The sequence below is a fragment of the Momordica charantia genome, assembly GCF_013281855.1.
Source record: "Momordica charantia cultivar OHB3-1 chromosome 3 unlocalized genomic scaffold, Mcharantia_2.0 BLBB01000003.1, whole genome shotgun sequence".
Lineage (NCBI taxonomy): Eukaryota > Viridiplantae > Streptophyta > Magnoliopsida > Cucurbitales > Cucurbitaceae > Momordica > Momordica charantia.
In genome coordinates this window covers 16,446,266-16,465,375 of record NW_028275161.1, presented here as the reverse complement: position 1 = coordinate 16,465,375, position 19,110 = coordinate 16,446,266, and the positions used below count along the sequence as shown (strand labels likewise).

Below are 19,110 nucleotides of genomic sequence, written 5' to 3'. Positions count from 1 at the left end.
ACTTGAAAAATATTAAAAACATAATATATTTATATGAGATTTTTTAAACATATAGAAGGTAAATTGAAAAAATATTCAAACGTTAAAGACTAAAGCATATAATAACCTTTTTTTTAATTAAGTAACACGATAAAGACATTTTTTTCCTTTTTTTGTCGGTTAGTTTTAAGTTCTAATTTTATTTTACTTCACTATGCTCATGAGAGATTTTATTAATCTTATATTTAGGAGTTTTAGTCGAACTCAACTAGTTAAGACATATATCATTAATTAAAAGGTCAGAAGTTCAAATCTCTACTCACGTATTATCGAACTAAAAGAAAAGAAAAATTCTTATTGTACATATGTTAGTATTTACCATAGAAACTGCATATTTGACATGTTTTTCTTGTATATTTATAGTAGTCCTACCAAATCATTGAAAATAACTTGTTCTAACTTCAATTTTTTTCCTATCAACTATTGACTTTAGTTTAGTCATGGGCAACCAACTCATAATAGAGTACAATTTATTATCACAACTTAAACTAAGCTAGACAAATTAATGATGATGGACTATATTATGAGAAGAAAAATTGCATCCAATAAGAGGAGTAATGATACCTTTTGAGGAAGAAAATTTCATTAAATCTATGTGTATAGTATAGGCAAAGTTTGTTTTTTTTTTTAAAAAATTAAATTATAGACATGAATAAAAATGATGCCTGAATTTATATATTTCATTTTAATTTATATATTAGATAAAATAGGTTAGGGTAGAAAATTATAACCTACTACTTGTAGATCTAAGTCTATTAAAGTTTGTGACACAAACAATTATGTCAAGATCTATTCATGGAGGAAAACTAAGATCCAATTGAAGAAATATGTGAATGTTTGGATCTTGGTTCATTAATGTAAAACAAATTTAATATATATATAATGTAAATATGTGGAGGTCGGGATTCGAACCTCCATCCTTCAGATTGATGATGTATGTTTTAACCAATTGTCTTGGTAGTTTTTACACCTCAAATTTGGAATGAGTTGCTTTATCTCTCTTTTTTTTTTTATTTGAAAAAGTGGAAATTGATAGATATTTATTGAGTCGTTACTATTTAAACGGTTGATTCTAGAAGATATGGTATATGCTATAACCGGTCATACTTTCTTTTCAACTTTTATCAAACTCATAATTTTACATAATTACTTAATATGTTTGTTAAATACCTTTAATTTATCTGCCAAATAAATTGTTGTGCACCTAAAAAAAATTAATAAATTAATTCTAACATTTGGACGAAGATGAAAGATCTAATCATTTCCCTTCATAGTTATATTCAGCAAACCAAAAACCAATCACAAACAATAAGATATTAAAGGGAAAAGAATAAAAACGACACAAAAAATTTTATACTGATTTGTTCAACAATGGTTATATCCAGTCTTCAGCTCAAATGTAAGTTCACTAATATGAGATTGGTACAAACGTTCACAAATATCTCTCCCAGATATTCACCCTTAAGAGATCACAACAAAAACATCTGGCTAATATTCTAACACACTATACTCAGGTACATGAATGAAAAACTCACAATAGAACAAGATCTAATTACCCCAAATGATGTCGATTTAGCTCTGTCCTTATGTTGCCAACAATCTCGAGCCTCTACCTCTAAAACGCCGTAAATCTACTCCAAATTTCGGCTAAAAAAATCTAAAACCGCGAAACGGCTATATTTATAATGTCGATACAGCGTCATGGCACTACGAACACAGAAAAGTTCATGCATGCCCCTCATCATGACAACATCCAGCACAGTGGTGCTTGCCTCCTTGGCTTCCATGGCATGCCGCTCCGCTTCTTCGACTATTTTTTACCATTTTTCATTCCGATGCGATCCTTACGTCGATTTTGCTCCATCAATCCAACAATAGTACAAAATAAGCGATCGAGAAGAAAAGAAAGGAAAAAAAAGTGCGAGCATATGGAGAACAAATGAAAATGCATGTGCATGAGTAGATGACTTACTTCGGGATTGCATGTGATCCACTTTTCGAAAGCATTATCTTATTCCAGTATTTTTAAATTTTTGATCAAAAAAACAAGAAAGACATGGATCACATGTGATCCATTGCATTATTTTGTATTTTCATCCATTACATTCTTATTCCGTAGATATCAAACAAAACCTAAACAACTTTTGGTACCGTCAATTTGTCCTTCGTTTGAAATTAAAAATAATAATAATTTAAATATAATTCAACTAGTTGAGGTATTTTTCTAAAAAAAAAAAAAATTAGTCGCGGTACTAAGAAATCTTTTTAATGTAGTGAGTTTAAATTTCCACATCATATTAGACTAATTAAAATATAATTTAGATTATTTTTAATACATGTGGAGTGGGAGATCGAACTCACAAATTGGAGATATATATCAATTATTACTAAGCTGTTGGTTGTGTTAAATATAATTTAGATTCAAAGGATGGTTATTTGTTCAGGAAATGGCAGTTGAGAAATTCATGCAATTTGATGGGCAAAAAATCTCAAGTGGGCAAAAGAGTATTTAAGTTCAAAACCTTTTTTTATTATTTTATTTTCTTAAGTCAATATTTCTTAATTGCTTTAAAAGTGAATAGTTTCGATAATGATTGATTTGATTTAAGTAAGATTCCTTAAAATTATAGTCTTGATTTTGTAAAGAAATAGGTGGTTGTCTTAGGCTGATATGGCCATTAATTGATATCAATTTTTTGGTGAAAAAATACTTATTTAAGGAAAGAAGTATGGGGAAGGAAATTTTTTTGATAAGGAAATAAAATAAAGTTTGATTGATTATATTCTTGCCTCAAAATCATACTGACAACTCATAATTTTACTAACTATTATTGGAAGGTTGTGAAATTGAAATGATATGAAAGTTCAGACAATCAAAGTAAAAATTAAGGAAGTTACTTTTTATTAAGCCTCTTCTTTTCTTTTTAATACTCTAGATGAAGCGAGGGTAGAATTAGTAATTTTGAAAAAGAGATTTAAGTTTAATTGATTTTTCAAAATCACCATTTAAGTATATCTCAAAAATCAAATTTCTAATTTACCAAACATGATCCATAGAAAAGGAAGTGATTTTGACAATAACAAAAGTAATTTTAGTATGTCAAAATCACTCCCAAACACACCATGAATATGAAGATGATTGATTCAATTGGAGAATGAATAAGATGTGTTAACCGCTCAACTATGCACATGTTGATTTTTATCGAGCAACTCTCGAATCAACCTTATTGCCTCCAAAAAAATGTAGGCAATTTCGCCGTCTCATGGCATCTAAGAAATGATAATTTTATTGTCATCCAAACACAAGAAAAGGTTGTACAAATATTTGCTGTGAATATTAAGATTTGAAAAATTCGAAAAATCCTAGTCAATTAGAGTGGCAAAAAATAACCTCTTCGACTAACCGATCAATTTTACGACCAAAATTTTAAATGTCAATGCGTTGACAGAACTGTCAATGTCTCAATTTTATGAAAATGTCGATGCAAATATTGATAAGATGTCGATAGATACTTCTTGAAAAATTATAAAATTTAAAATTCATAACAAATCATTTAAATGATCAAATAGACTTTCTACACTTTTTTAATTAGTTAAGAATTATTAATATTAATACTATATAATGATATTTTGTTGATATTCTTTTATATTTTGTCAATCTTTTATACAATACCATGAACATAAATACTATGAACATATTGATTCATCTTTCATATCGATATCGAATACATAGATATATGAAAATGTGTGACATGTCTACTGAAATTTAACACCTGTTTCTAAAAAATTTAGGTTAAAATACTATTTTGGTCTCTCTACTTTTAAAAGATTAATTTTAGTCCCTACGTTTTTAAAATGGTTCATTCTAGTTAAAAAGATTAATTTTAGTCCCTACGTTTTTAAAATGGTTCATTCTACTTTTAAAAGATTAATTTTAGTCCCTACATTTTTAAAATATTTAACGAATCAGTGTTTGGTTTGTTAAAACTTTTTTTTTCTTTAACGCATCATTCTTCTCCCCGACTCACGAAATATCATCTTCTGCAATTCTACTCTCTCCATCGTCGTTTCTCTATCTTCCATCTCTACAACAATTTGATTTATTTCAAATCTCTACTTTCATTAAAAGAAAAACTTGGATCAGTGCCTCCCTATGTGTTTTTGAAATTTCCTGGGCACATGGTGGAGATTACCACTTTGGGTCTAAAACTCCAGGGATATGTCCAGTGGTGCTCCCGCGTGATCTCCGACAGGAACTTCCTTTTCTTTCCAGCCATTCAATTGCTCGTGGATCGGTATCTAGGAGTCCAAATTGATGTGGTGGCTTCGGCCAGGAGAAAACAGAACTGAACAAAAATATGAGATGGTTTAATGTTTAAGATCTGGGTGATTATTTTTTCCTGAACTGAACAAATTGGAGATTCGAAAGAAATCAAAATTGATGCAGAGTCGAAGATAGAGAAACGACGTTGAGGAGCGTGGAAATCCCCGAAAATTTGTTTGCAAGCCTGAGGGGAGAATAAAAAATTATGTTGAAAAAAAAACTGAGGAGAAATGACACATCATCAATCTGTTAATTATTTAAGAGCAGTTTAATGGTAGGACTAAAATGAATATTTTCAAAATACATGGACCAAAATGAACCGGAACTGAAAGTACAGAGGCTAAAATAATATTTTTAAGGGATCCCAACGTTGTCTCAATTTCTTCACATTTTCAAAGTTCAAGTCTCTCTCGTCCCATTCACCCATTCACACCACATTTATATCCCTCTCTCAATGAAAATGTCTGCCCAGTCCCGGTAACACTTCTATTACCAAAATAATTAATTGTCATCAACACTACTCGCTAGTAATATTGCAAAATCCTAACCTAGGCTGATGTTGCCTGTTTATTAGGCATATTAAATAAAACTAAAATTATGGGTCTATAAACATCCCACAAAGTAGATATCAACTTGTTAATCGTGAAGATTATAGAAACTCAAATATAAACATATAGTTTTGATTCTCATCCATAAAGATCTGTGATTGAACTTGATAAGAAAATTACCTTATATTGTTGTCTCTCGTCACTTATACGAATCCATTCGTGACCAATTACATGTACACAAAGGAACAATTATAGGAAGCAATGCAAAGAAGATTCAAGTGGCTTTCACACTACATCTTCAAAAGCTGGCTAATATACAAGAACCAACAAAGAGTTTTGAGCCCAAATTTATTTACAATGTTACTTTAATGAGTCAAGAAGAGAATTGGGCATAGATGGTACGAGAAAAGTTGTCTATTTTGAGAGAGGGCACGAATGACAAAAAGGTGTGCCGTATTATGAACAAGGTGCCTTGGCATATTACACCGCCTCTGGGAAGTTTTTGAAGTCAAAGCTTGTCAAATGTTGTCATCACATGCAACGACTCCTACATTAGATTTCCAAGACAATTTAAAGCAATTCTACGTTTTTTGTGATGCATTTAAGCTTCTAGGTCGATGTGCAACTAAGTTTTAAATTGCATGTCTTATTTTCTTCAATTTGAATTAATTAGCATTTTGAAAGACTTTTGGTATTTCTTTGTTGAAAAACTCTTTGGCCTATTTAAAGACTTGTAATGCTCTTGTTATAGAGATTATTAAGATTCATCCATATTGAAATTAAGAACTTTTGTTCCTTAACACATTTGATGTTGTCTCTTTCAAATATTGCTTTAGGTTTGATGTTAAATCGATTCATTGGATTAGTCTCGATCAAGCTAATTCTGGAGTGGGTCGTATTAGTATGTAGGAGTGGCCATCATAGACTCTAAGTATGATCTAAGAGTGATTCATCCTTCCAACCCTACTTTTGGTTGGTATTATTTAGTAAATTAATCACTTTTGTGAATGTTTGCAAGAATCCTAGAAGGACCTCTAGCTTTGTAAACTCGTACCGGTTAACAATTTTGAAAGATTAAAATACACTAATATTCCAAGTATGTTCTAACCTTGTAAAGATTGAATACTAAAAAAAAACTGTAAAGATTGAGGGGAAGTTTGTAGTTTTGAAAATCATTTAATGTCGGAATAATAGAAATCATTGGATTGACTTTTATTATATTATTCAAAAACATTTTTGTGGTTGAAAATTGTCCACTAAATTACATATTCGGATATTCCATTTATCAACCCTTTCATATACGATATGAACCATGCTAACCATATATTATGTTTCCACTCTTATTATTTAAATCTCTCTCTCTCACACACATCACACACATCATGAATAATGCTGACTCTTAGAGTGTTATCGGGGCGGGGCGGAGTGAGGCGGGGACAACGATGTGGCTTCCCCGTCCCTATCCCTGCCTAGCTCCATATCATTTTTCTTCTTGCAAAATTTCCATGAAATTTTACGGAGATTGGAGTTGGGGTTTTGCGCCGATGGATCGTTTATTATTTTAAAGAAATTTCAAATTAAAAGTTAATTCTCGATAGTAAATATTCATTTGAATAGTTAAATTTTCATGAGAAGTACTCGTTTGAAAAGGGAAATTGTTAAATTTTCTAAAAACGTCTCATAATTCATGATACAAATTATTTCAAAAAAGAAATGAGGCGAGGACATATATATAGGGAAGGAAGAACCTAGTAGGATAAATATGAGGAAAAATATAATAGGAGAATTCTGAGAGGAAAAAAAAACTATAAAAGATGTGAACGAGCCTAATTCTATCCACTCATTAGCCCCTCTCTCTCTCTCTCTATATATATATAATGGGGGTGGGGATGAGAAAGTATTCACCACGCTCGTCCCGATTTAGGTGATACAATATGCTGTTCCGTACCCCTACTCTGCAGGGAGCCCAAACGAGGATTCTCTACCCCGTCTATCTCATGTACCCCATTTATCTAGGATGAGCTCCATGAAGAAAATAACATCCAGAATTCTTTCAATAGAGATGGGGCGAGAGATTTCTATTAAAATAAATAATCAAAGAGAGAGATTTCTATTAAAACAAATAATCAAAATAATAATTAAAAAAGAGTAAGAAAGAAGAATTTAAATTTCATTTTACTCAGGAATTCTCGCATTTATTCTATTTTGATTTTTTACCTTTTTTAAACGTTTGCTTCAATCTCTAACAATGAACAAATAATTTTTTTTTTCGAAAGAATGAACAAATAATCATTATTCTTTTATTACCATCAATTTTTACTCTACTCCATACCTATTTTAACTAACCTAAGTTACCTCAATGAATACCATGCCAACATTTTAATATATCTATGTGAAATTATATGTATGACACTTGTCAAACTATTTACAACATTTTCATTGGTTAAAGTATTAATTAAATAATTGATGCTAGAATAATACCAATGCTAATAAAAACTAAGATAGACGTTTTAAAAGCTTTCAACAAAATAGAACAAAAAATATATATATACCAAAATAATTCATATATATAGACCAAAATAATTCTACTTGAGCTTAAATTTTATTTTAATCTCATATCCTACTTCTTTTCTTAGAATTTTAAACAATGCCTATCTTTTTTTTCAATTTCAATGAGTAATGTACAATCAACCTACATTATCATATTATCATTTTCATGTAGGTCACGGACTATTAATTATACCTAAATATAAATTAATAATATAACTATTTCTCATTCTCAACAAACAATAACAATAAGTCTAGAATTTAAAGTTCAAGAAATATCTTATAAGTCTTTTAATTTTCAATATTATATTTAATAGGTTTATAAACTTTAAAAAATTAAATAAAAGTTCCATAATTATAAATTTTGTATCTACTAAATCTTTTAATATTTAAAAATATATATCTCAAGAATCTAATATATACACAAAACTGAAAATTCGTAGATGTATTAAATATAAATTGTAATGAGTTATTCGATTCAAATTTAATCTGAAAAAATATAAAAGGAAAATAAAAATGGGTGCCAGATGGCGTCATGCAGGCCCGCCAGAGGAGAGCAGAGTCAAACACCTTCTGGTTTGACTCAGTCCCTAAGACGAAAGTCAAAAATAAAAAACCAACCGCCCAAATTCCCATGGAGGAAATCAAATTCAACAAGTTATTGATCATAATATTATCTCCTTTCATGTTCAATCCAAACCCTTTTACGTCAGAATCGAGTAGACGACTTGATGAAAAAAGTATTCTGTAAAAATCGTACGCAAATTTGAAATTTCAGTTTCCTCGTCATTGTTCATGCTTTTCTGTTCTACCTTCCATAGTCGCTGTTTCTTGTTTCTATAATTAGGGCTGCGGAATGCGAATCTCAACAACTGAGAAATTAAGGAAGTTGGGTGGAGGCGGAACTTGAATCGAACATGATGGGAGGAGGAATTTATTCTGACGATCAAGGATCGACGAGGAAGCACTACTTCGGGAGTGAGAATTTCCAATTCGATCGAAGCTTAAGCGAGAATGAAGAGGGGGGATCGAGCGAGCTGTTCGAGATCGAGCTCGGGATTGAGGTGCGATCGAATCGTAAACAGGAGGACGATTGCGAGTGCGAGTTCGAGGGAAGCTGGTTCTCGTTCGATTTTCGCAAATCGAACCACTGCGTTTACGTCGGGATTGGCGATAACATCGATTCCAGTATGGACGCCTTGAAATGGACTCTCAACTTCGCTGTTTTGCCCTCCACTGTCGTCTATCTTCTGCACATCTTCCCTGAGATCCGATTCGTGCCCAGCCCACGTATGCCCTCTTCTCTCTCTCTCTCTCTCTCTCTCTCAGATTTCTTCTAGGGTTCTTCCTGAACTTGAGAATCAGTAGAATTTGATGCGAAAGAAATCTGGTTTTAAGCTATTTGAGTAATCTGCAGAATGATCTTGCTCTGTTTTGTTATCAAATGGAGAGAATAATCACTTTCAGGTGACTAAAATTGTTGCCCGTTTTGTTTATCATCAAGTGGGAATGCTTCCGAAGAGCCAAGTTAGTCCAAGGCTAGTGGAGAGGCACATGGCCGAAGAGAGAGCAAAGAGGACAGAATTTCTTCGCAAGTTTGTTGATACATGTTCTGCTGCTGAGGTAGACATTCAACTTTCGTTCAATGCATCTCCATTTTCCAGTTTTTTGATTTATGACCCAGTTTTAACAACAAAATTTCACAAAGTTTGAACAGGTTAAAGTGGAGGCTGTGATGATTGAGAGTGATATGGTGGCCAAGGCAATTCTTGATCTTATTTCCATTTTCCAGATAAGGAAGTTGATACTTGGGAGCACCAAAACCAGGTCTCTCTTTCTCTCTCTCTCCAAACAAGGCAAAATAATCATAAGTTTCAAAACCCAACTGTTCAAACTTCAAATAAATGTTATTATTCTCTTTGCTGAATTTGTGAATTTGGAACCTAGAAGAAAATGGAGGTCTAAAAGAGGAGCGCTGGCCAGACAAGTACTGCAGAATGCAGGAGAATTTTGTGATGTGAAAATCATATGTGAAGGAAAGGAAGCTACCTACCAAATGATTGAGTCGTCGTCGTCTTCATCATCGAACATCCTCTCTCCGAACATCAGCGACAATGAAAATTTCGATATCAAGAGGATGCAGAAAAAATATCGCCACAACAGTTTCTTTTGGTGCAGGTGTTTTGGCTATTAAACTCCATCATCTTCATGTCTCCTATTTTCTGCTAACCTTGTGTTAGCAGACACCCTTGGTTTCCAGTGAACTATTCTCAAGCTTTAGATGGCAAAAAGTACATACAATAACTTATGCAAAGAGAAAATTGAAATTGTTGACAGGCAAAAACAAGTACAATTCATCACCCCATCTATCAATAACTGAACTTCGACTTCGGCAGAATGATTCAAACCTGTTTTCTGAGAACGCCGTTCATCATGTGTACCATTACTAAAAGAAATCAAACTCGAGATAATTATCGGGCGATTTGGAATCAGGACCAGGTCTAGGCATTACAGCTTTTCCACTGACTGGAGGTGCTGTTGAGGGTATCCTCTCGATCTCGACAGGCTTCGGTACTTCAGGTGGTGAAGCACATCGTATCAATGCCCAATTGACACCTTCAAAAAATGGATGTTGCTTGATTTCAGTTGCCCCTCTTTTGTAAGCTAATCTATGCTGTGGTTCCTTGACAAGCAAGCCCCTGATGAGATCCCTAGCAGCAAAACTTACAACTGGTGATTCAGGAAACCGCAAAGGCTGACCAACGACGTTAAATAGCGTGGCTCGATTCCCAGATCCCTTAAAAGGAGTTTTTCCAAACAACAGTTCGTATAAAAAGATTCCGAAAGTCCACCAGTCGACAGCACTTCCATGACCTTCACCCTTTATGATCTCCGGTGCCAAATACTCATGTGTACCAACAAATGACATTGATCTGGCCTCTGTAGGCTCTGCAATGAGCTCTGGCAATGGCGTAACCTGGTTTCCTATTTCAGTCTTGGGCTTTCTATCCTTCTTCGACTTGCTAGAAAAGATTCGGGGAGAGAAGCACGTCGTGGGAACTACACAAGATGGCTGGATGCAGGAAGGTTCGATACAAGCCGGCTGGACACAATAAACAGGATTCTTTCTCAAGGGTTCAGACTCAGAACATGAGCCCTTCACCAACGTCGGACTAACAGCACATCTTAGGGAAAGATCGAAGTCCGAAAGCATTATGTGTCCATCTTCCCTCACAAGAACATTTTCAGGCTTAAGGTCTCGGTATACGATCCCGAGCATGTGAAGATACTCGAGTGCTAGAAGGACCTCTGCTACATAAAATCTGCATCAAAATACCATAAGCTTAATGATTTCTAAGCATGGAAAGAAATATGTAAGTACAAAAACATTTGCAGGTTGAAATTTACTCTTAGCATTCTCAATGTATTATATGATGATGCATATGAAAGTCAACAAAATTGACAAGAAGATTCAAGAAAATTGGAGAGCAGTGAACATACTTCACTGCCTGTTCGGTAAAATGCTTCCCTTGCTGTCTCTGCCTTAGAGTGTGCAAGTCTCCTCCGGGGCAGAACTCCATCACCAAGCACGAGAACTTATCGGTTTCGAAATGGGTATACAATGTGGGAAGGAATGGATGATCAAGAGACTGCAATATTTCTCGTTCGGTCTGAGCGCGAAGCAACTTCTTCCGACTTGCTAGAGACCCTTTGTCCATGACTTTCATTGCGAAATAACATTTAGTGCCACTCAACTCCGACAGGTAGACGCTTCCGATATCCCCGCAACCCAGTCTCTTCAACAGTCTAAAATGGCCTAATCCCAATAACCCGTCCCTCGCACGTACAGCTTGGATGGCCTCCCATCTCAAGTCATTGGCTTTGTGAGGCTTACTGATACTACTACTGAAGCTGCTACAGGTACTTTCATCACTGATATCGCTACTCGTGCTTCCTCGACACATACTGCTCTTGCCACTCTCGACTAACTCGACACGGTCGCTGATTTTTGCACTTCCACTGGTCTTGGCAAGACTGTTCGTCCCATCACTTACTTTGGCAGCAGAAACAGAACTGTCCTTCCCACTCCCACATTCTGATGTTTTCTTCTCTTGATCTATAGAGTCCTCTGCCGCGGCCCGAGTCCCACCAAGAGCAAGATCTCCTTCTTTCATCGTCTTCGGGCCAGGCTTTGAGGAACTTTCTTTCACTTTCTGAGTACAAGACTCAATAGACTCTTTAGGATTCAAACTCGAAGATTTAGCACTAGACACATCGGTCAAGGTAGACCGATTCGAGGATCTCTGTATGGAGTTTTTTGATACATCTCCAGAGAGAGCTGAACCAAGTTTGTTTTCCAATGAAGCCTGTGAAGGTAAGGACCTTAGATCGCTTGCATCGGTCGCTTTAACATCGGCTATCACCTTATTTTGCTTTGCAGAAGGTTTCGAACCCGTTTTCGACGCCATCAGAGGCAAGAATGAGCTTCAAAACAAATCGGATTTGAGACAATTCATTGATGACCAATTACTCGTGTCTTTTGTCTTCCCATCCAGAGAATAATGTCCTGAACTTCATAAAAAACAATAACCAAACCTTAAAAATCCATCACCAATGACATAAATCAACATCATCACACAAAAAAAAGGGAAAAAAAATCATCATCATCATCATCTAACAGGGCTTCCAAGGATTTAGGAAATATGTACAATGAAACCTACTAAAAATTACTCATGGTAGCTCAGATAAATCCTATTACAGATCAACTAAACAGACCTAAAATGTCAGCTTTCTCCATTTGCAAAGCAAAATGAAGACGAAAATTTACCAATTGATAATGAATAAGCAAAAGAAACCAAAAAGATGCACAAGATTCAAAGACAAAGCAACAGAAGAGCACTAATCAAGAACCCTAGCCAATAAACAAGAAGAAAAAGAAGCGTCTCTGTGGAAGTTTCAAATCAATCAAACTAGAACCAACTCATATCTTCCCTTCCCAAGAACAGCTTGAAGAAAAAGAAGAAGAACCCAAAACAGAGAAACCCCAGATCTTGAAAAGAAAACCTTGAGCCTCTCCAGTGGAGCCTCGGAACAGATCCAAGACAGCAAAAAACACAACCCCAGATGCAAAAACCAGAAGAAGAAGAAGAAGAAACTGAAGAGCAAAATCAAGAGTAACAGAGAGCAAAAAGAGTACCAAATTAGAGGGGATGGAGGGGAGAATCAGAGGCTTCCACTTTTGGTGCTGCTGCTGCTTGACAATGGAAAAGGGGAAGAAAGCAAAAGCACTGTAGAAAGAGCTCGGAAAGGAGAGAGAAAGCAAGAGGGGAGAGAAAAGGGCAGAGGGGTCAAAGCTATAAAGCAAAGTTTTCTCTTTTTCTTTTTTTCTTTTTATTTTATTTTAAATTTTTGGGTTTTGGTTTGGAAATGAATAATAATTTTCCATCGGTATTTTGTCCCGGAACGGAACCAAAGGGGTCCGAATCACCAAATGACTGATGTCCAGCAGCTGTCTCTCATGACTCATGCCATGCCATTGCCCACAAACCAAAATCCTCCATTTCTGTGAAAATCATTAAAACCACTCTCTTTCTCTTCCATTCCCCCAAATTTCTCTTTTTCTCCCAATAAAAACCTTGCCTTTCCTAAACCCATTATCCCTTTTTTCCTTTTTTATGTCTAATTTAGAATGATTTAGTTTTTATTGCGAAAAATTTTGTTGTTATTTAATAGAGTTTCACATATATGAGTAGAGGTATAAATGACGAGAGGTCAAATGTATTTACAAATTTTAAACTACAAGAACTAAATTATAACGTATTAAATTTTAATGGCTAAATTATTACTAATTTGAAAATATAACGGTACAAAAACTAATTCGTCACAAACAAAAGTTCATAAAAGTTCATAAACTAAATTGTTATTTTGATGAAAAGTTTTTCTTTTTAACATTTTTTGTTTTTTTTGTAATTCATTTATTTCTTTCTACTTTCATTTAAGCCCCATGATCCCATTCTAAGAGCATAAAGTTCAGCTATCCAATTTGCTCATGTATAGATTAAAGGGGAAAAAAAAGAGAAGAAACTTTCTTTTTGCTTGGCTTTTTTCCTTTTCTTCTTCTTCTTCTTCTTCTTTTTTTTTTTTTTGGGTTAAAAGTCCTAAATTTTGGGGGCGAGAATAAGAATATAAATATAAGAAGGATAGAAGGTATGATTTTTCTTTTCTAATGTAACCTCATCCTTTCATTATTTGACTTTAATTTTTTATTCAGATTGTTTGTACTTATATTTTACTGTTTAGAGAAAACAAAAATTTATATACTTAACATGTACCTTTTCTTCTCCTTAAAAAAAAAAAGTGTTGAATTTTGGCAAAAATATTATAATTGAAGTTTGTACCACATCGGAAAGATACAAGGAAAGAGTATGTTCACCAAGTAGTAGAAGTTGTCCCACGTAGAAAATATATAAGGAGTAGCTGTGTTCCAACTACTATAAAAGAACTCATGTACTTGAATTGTAATCATCGTAATTGAAATAATTTAAGTCTAGTATACTAGATCTAATTAACTGAACTTATTTTGAGGGTGTGTTTTGTGTAATTGGGGTCGGGGGAGAAATCTATGCGATTGTAATAATTTTTCATATAGTGGATTTTTTTCCTTGTGGGTCGTGATTTTTTTTTTCTAATTTAGAGTTTTCCACGTCAATTCTTGTGTTTCTTTATTTTACTGTTTTCTTTAAATTTCTCAAATTTTCACACAAGTGAATGACAAATGAATTTTAATCTACGATTCTTTGCTCGAATATATATGTCGTCTTAAGTTATGTTCAAGTTTATAAGTGAAATCTTTGATAACATGGCTCAAACTTTTTTGCTTTTCATTTTATTCTTAAAAACTTTTAGCCATCTTATTTTAACCAACTTCAAATTTAAAAAAAAATATATTAAAAACATTTTAACAAAAACTTAACGCGAAGACATGTTTTATTGTTTTACTTGGTAAACGTATGCTTATTCAATCTAGTATTCAAAGCTACATGTTAGTAGACCAAGTGTCTGATTTCGTGATAGAGTAAAAAAAAAATTCCTTCAACTGATTTATTTTAAGTATCCACCCATACGCGAACTTCAATTAATCTCACGAGATAATCATATTTACACTGACAATGCTTTTTCGCCTTCTCTTCGCTTTGGACAGGAGGGCTACTGGACACGGGAAGGGAGCAGGCAAAGCGTGTCGTTCGTAATAGAAAGAAAGAGACAACTACTTCGGACCCGTTGGCTCGAATACAGTGGCCTCTAACCAGGACAAGAAACTAATTTGAATATGGATCTTGATATGTCGGTGCGTTTTAACCTCGAGGCGCATTTTGTTGTCTTACACAAGCAAGTGACATGTCAGATACGGGGCATCCCAATTCGATTGAATGGGATGACAGTTTCTCATTCTGAATCTGTAAAATCAAAATTTTGATCAAATCGAGACTCGGGATATTCTTCATTTCATGGCATAGCACCCTTCGTTCATCCATTTCGCCCACCTATCCAGATGCGGCGTCCTTTTTCATCATCATCTATTGCCTTACTATTCACGCATGAAGATCATCGTACGTATGCTCGACTTCGATTGTTGGTGCTATCACCGCTAAGCGAAACTCATGATCGGTTAAATTGTCATTAATGAAAAATTAACCATAAAACTAAAATGGTATTTTAATGCAAATTTCACAAGTAGAGTAATATAGACACTTTGGAAAGTTCATAAATATGTAAAACAAAATCCCCCTAATTCCCCTACACAATGGAAGGGGTAAATAAGAGAATTAATTGAATGTGTAAAAATGTAGGTGACAATGATGGATGACATACATATTAAATGGATGACACAAAAATGAGAGAGAAAGAGAGAATTAAAGTGGGTGTTAAATGGTGGTGGTCCAAATGAATAAAACAGATTATAACCAAAGTGATGGAGGATTGATAGAAAAATTAGCTAGGTGGGGGTGGGGGCTCCCCATATTTAAGATCATCAACAATGACATTTTGGTGGTTCGGGTTTGTTTGATAACGTTCTGATTTCTTGGTTATTGTATTTGATTTCTTATTTTCTTTGTCTAAATAAATAAATATATAATTATGTTTAGTCATTGGTTTTTTTTCTTTTTTAATTGGAAATAGAAAAAGAAACATGTTTGGTAACTATTTATTCTTTCTTATTCTCTAAAATTTTAAATTTAAAAAGTAAAAATTTTGTAAATTTATTATGCATTCTATTAGTTAAAAATTATGTTCGACAAACAAGTACTTTGATCTTGTCGTTTCTAAAACTTCTATATAGTTTCGGAAACGTTTCTTAAAAATGAGAAACCAGAAACACCAATATTCACCAAACGCTTACGTTTCTCACAAATTGAAAATGAAAAATAAGATACGATAAACAGAAACGTTACGGCCAAACAAGCCTTTGATTTTGTTGTTTCAAAAAAAAAAATTACATAATAGGATCTTCAATTGCACATCTCTTCCCTTCATATGTTTTTGTTTTATAGAGTTATTGTGTTAGATCTTGGTGGGTATAATTCCCTTTCAATAGCTACAATCTGAATGATCTTATCTCTAATTGAAATACATTCTTGTAATCCAGACCTGCAAGCTTTTGTATATTCCATATTATCAACAAAATACTCGTCTCTTACCAAAATAGTACACAATTTCGAAACATTTCTTAAAAATGAGAAACAAGAAACAGTAACAATTACAAAACGTTTTATATCGCTCGTGCTGTCTCTAGATGTCCTAACCCGTCAAGCTGTAGATTAAGCTTCCAATTGGTAGGTTATGTTGGTGTAACACAAGCCAAGGAGGGCCCATGGCCCCCCATTCATCCCCTTGTTGATGGGACAGGGCATCCCATTTGGATCACTTAACCCCATATCACATGCCCATGAGAGAGAGAGAGAGAGAGAGAGAGAGAGAGAGAGAGAGAGAGAGAGAGAGAGAGAGAGAGAGAGAGAGAGAGAGAGAGGGAGAGGGAGGGAGAGGGAGGGAGGGAGAGGGAGTTGAAATTTTCTCTCATGGTGGGCTAATCCAATCCAACAAACAGCCTGTTTTTTACAAGTGAACAACCCATAAAGGGGATTAGAACATGGCTGTATTGAGGTCCCAATTACCCCCAAAAAGAAAAGGAAAAATGAAAAATAAAGTGATTATCAATATTATTATTGCATATCCTTTTTGTATGAGGTCACAATCTGATGCTGACTTCTCATTTAAAAGAAAGAAAATGAGCTTAAAAGAATTAGTTAGGATTGAATCTAATTGCTACTCCATGTTTGTCAAGTGGTTCAAAACTCCCCTTTTTAGATTTTTTCTTTTATCAAAAATTTATGTATTCAGAAAGGTTCTCCTTTCTCTTTTAAGTTTTGATATAATCTAAAAGATTTCTACTCGCTTTTACTTTTGTGTGCAGACCATACTCGAAGTAGGGATTTATGATTTTCTAAAACAGGCAAACGTATCTTTAATCGTTGAGCTATGTTTGTTGGCTAGATTTTATTTCGAAAAACTTTAGTATATAAATATATCTTTATTTTGTGAAAGGTTTGATTATACAATATCTATACAAGGAGTAAGGTAAAAATAATAATTCAACATGCGGGGTGGGAATCAAACTCACAACCTTTTGGTTAGAGATATATATCAGTTACCATTGAACTATGCTTGCTTCGGCAACCAAAAAAATCTACTACCATGCGCAACCTATGTATTTTGCCGATTTAAATACAATTTTTTATCTCTTGTACTAGTACTTAACTTTTGAAGTGATCATTTTGATCCATTCGTTTTCACTTTTACCTCATTTCTTTAAATTATAAATTCAGCATATCACTCCACTCGCTAAATTTCTTGAAATGTGACCATAAATTTGTATTAAAGACCTTTCATTGTACATAAAATTTGTGTTAGAATTTTAATGTAAACCAAAATGGTTACTTTTTTAAAATACAAATACCAAAGTGGACATTTCGAGAGTACATACATAAACTAAAATGAACAAAAATTAAAAGTAGGAGAACCAGAACGGATGTTCCCAAAGTACAATAACAAAAATGAACCAAAGTCGAAAAAAATAATACTTAAAACCTAGTTTGCCCTTATTAACAATCCAAAGCAAACTAAACTAAGTAATTAGGTGACATGTCAACACTAAATATGTGTACCACAAAACAAGCTAACATGGCAAACTTATTACTTAACCCAAATATAGGTAGAGATTCAAATCAAAATTAGACAAAAGTAGGTCAGATCTATGTTCTAAACACCATCTGTCCACCTCTCTTTCACTCTTTCCATCATTCTTCCCTTCTCCCCCTTCAATTTAGGTAGCCCAATGCTACATACCCATTGTCAAAGGAACACCAAGCATAGATAGAAAATGTCCGATGGACACGTGACAAAATATATAACGAGATAACAGATTCGATCTAGAGACAATCTAATTATAAGTTACAATCCATGTGGTGATAGGTAGTGGGCAATAGTGTTGCATATCTATCCATGTAACTTCAAATGAAAGCATGTTATATATATATTCATACACATTACAAGTGATTATGACATTGAAAAATAAGGAATTGAAATGTTCGATTGGGCACTAAATACAAGTTGTAGGTTATTCCTAAGGATGTTGATTACACTTTTAATATAAAGTCGAATCTTATCTCCACAGGTAAACTTGATGATACAAGTCATTACGGTTGTGGTACAAAAGCTAAAAAATTCTTCCAGACAAGGTGCATGTATATACAGTGTGTTGCTAATATTCTCTCAAAGGGAAGTTGTAAGCGAATGCTATAATGAACTTTTCACACCCTAAGATGTAGGCATATGGTATAGAATGTTCTTAAACTTTTAGGAAAGAGAGAAGAAATAGCCATGGCCTGCAAAAAATTTAGGGAAAAAATACATAAAAATTGAAAGAGAAAATGGGAGAATATTATTCTCAAAGATTACGTGTCTACCTACTTTTTTTCTCAATGATAAAAACATCTCTCTAAAATGTCTTCTATGTGATGAGCAAAACTTAATCCCCAAAAGATGGCGTAGTGGCAAATGTTTGGACCTTGGAATACCACCTACTTTGAGGTCTCAAGTTCGAACCCTGTCTTGATCATAGTGTTGCACAGCTTAACAACGAGCCACAATCATAGAAATCTATTAGCATAAGCCACATAGCATCAATTTCGAGAAATAAAAAAAAAAGAAGGGGAAAAAAAGCACAACCTTAGAAGAATCAGCCCCTTTATATATATACACACACGTGAGTATCCAGACCAGCTTATGCGTATCTCGACTGATCTCACGGGACAACCACCTGACCTTATGACATTTGGTGTCGGAAAGTACATAGGAATAAATTCCTAAGGTAGATAGCTATTATGGGGATTAAACTCATTCTATCTCACCTTATCCAAATCTCTTTGGACCAATGGTCACCCGTAATGGTTGAAGAACATGAAGAACTAACAGATAAAGCACCAAAACTAAGCAAATGAAAAGGAAAATAGTGTCATCTCTAACAAACTAGAAGAGCCTTGCTCTGCCACTCCTATAGGGGGTTTTCTGCCTCAATGGAAAAAGTTATCCTCT

The 19,110-nt window shown here is 34.0% G+C and overlaps 2 protein-coding genes across 7 annotated transcripts; one reads left to right on the top strand and one right to left on the bottom strand.

Moving 5' to 3' along the window:
* The first annotated feature begins 7,980 nt into the window (after positions 1-7,980).
* Positions 7,981-10,890, top strand: LOC111012574 (U-box domain-containing protein 33). Of its 5 annotated transcripts, none has more exons than XM_088121611.1 (5): positions 7,981-8,198; positions 8,306-8,748; positions 8,963-9,081; positions 9,167-9,285; positions 9,406-10,890. In XM_088121611.1, exons 2-5 carry the CDS (start codon positions 8,376-8,378, stop codon positions 9,650-9,652), a joined length of 858 nt encoding a protein of 285 aa, XP_087977737.1. In that variant the 5' UTR covers positions 7,981-8,198; positions 8,306-8,375; the 3' UTR covers positions 9,653-10,890. The 5 variants fall into 5 exon arrangements, with proteins under 5 accessions (XP_087977737.1, XP_022142444.1, XP_022142446.1 ...); XM_022286752.2 differs by having other exon boundaries at positions 7,981-8,214; XM_022286754.2 differs by having other exon boundaries at positions 7,985-8,748; positions 9,176-9,285.
* LOC111012573 (serine/threonine-protein kinase D6PKL2) lies at positions 9,712-12,819 on the bottom strand. Of its 2 annotated transcripts, none has more exons than XM_022286751.2 (3): positions 12,656-12,819; positions 10,960-12,030; positions 9,712-10,781 (listed from the first exon to the last, which is right to left on the bottom strand). In XM_022286751.2, the coding sequence occupies exons 2-3, from the start codon at positions 11,925-11,927 to the stop codon at positions 9,905-9,907; spliced, it is 1,845 nt and encodes a 614-aa protein (XP_022142443.1). In that variant the 5' UTR covers positions 11,928-12,030; positions 12,656-12,819; the 3' UTR covers positions 9,712-9,904. The 2 variants fall into 2 exon arrangements, with proteins under 2 accessions (XP_022142443.1, XP_022142442.1); XM_022286750.2 differs by having other exon boundaries at positions 10,960-12,025.
* Positions 12,820-19,110: the final 6,291 nt, after the last annotated feature.

Excerpts from the sequence above, each read along its gene's own strand:
- LOC111012573 (XM_022286751.2), bottom strand. The coding sequence starts at position 11,927 with ATGGCGTCGAAAACGGGTTCGAAACCTTCTGCAAAGCAAAATAAGGTG. Across the intron at positions 10,782-10,959 it reads TTTACCGAACAGGCAGTGAA|ATTTTATGTAGCAGAGGTCC; the intron begins GTATGTTCACTG and ends ATTTTGATGCAG.
- LOC111012574 (XM_088121611.1), top strand. The coding sequence starts at position 8,376 with ATGATGGGAGGAGGAATTTATTCTGACGATCAAGGATCGACGAGGAAG. Across the intron at positions 8,749-8,962 it reads CCGATTCGTGCCCAGCCCAC|TGGGAATGCTTCCGAAGAGC; the intron begins GTATGCCCTCTT and ends TTTATCATCAAG. Across the intron at positions 9,286-9,405 it reads CTTGGGAGCACCAAAACCAG|AAGAAAATGGAGGTCTAAAA; the intron begins GTCTCTCTTTCT and ends TTTGGAACCTAG.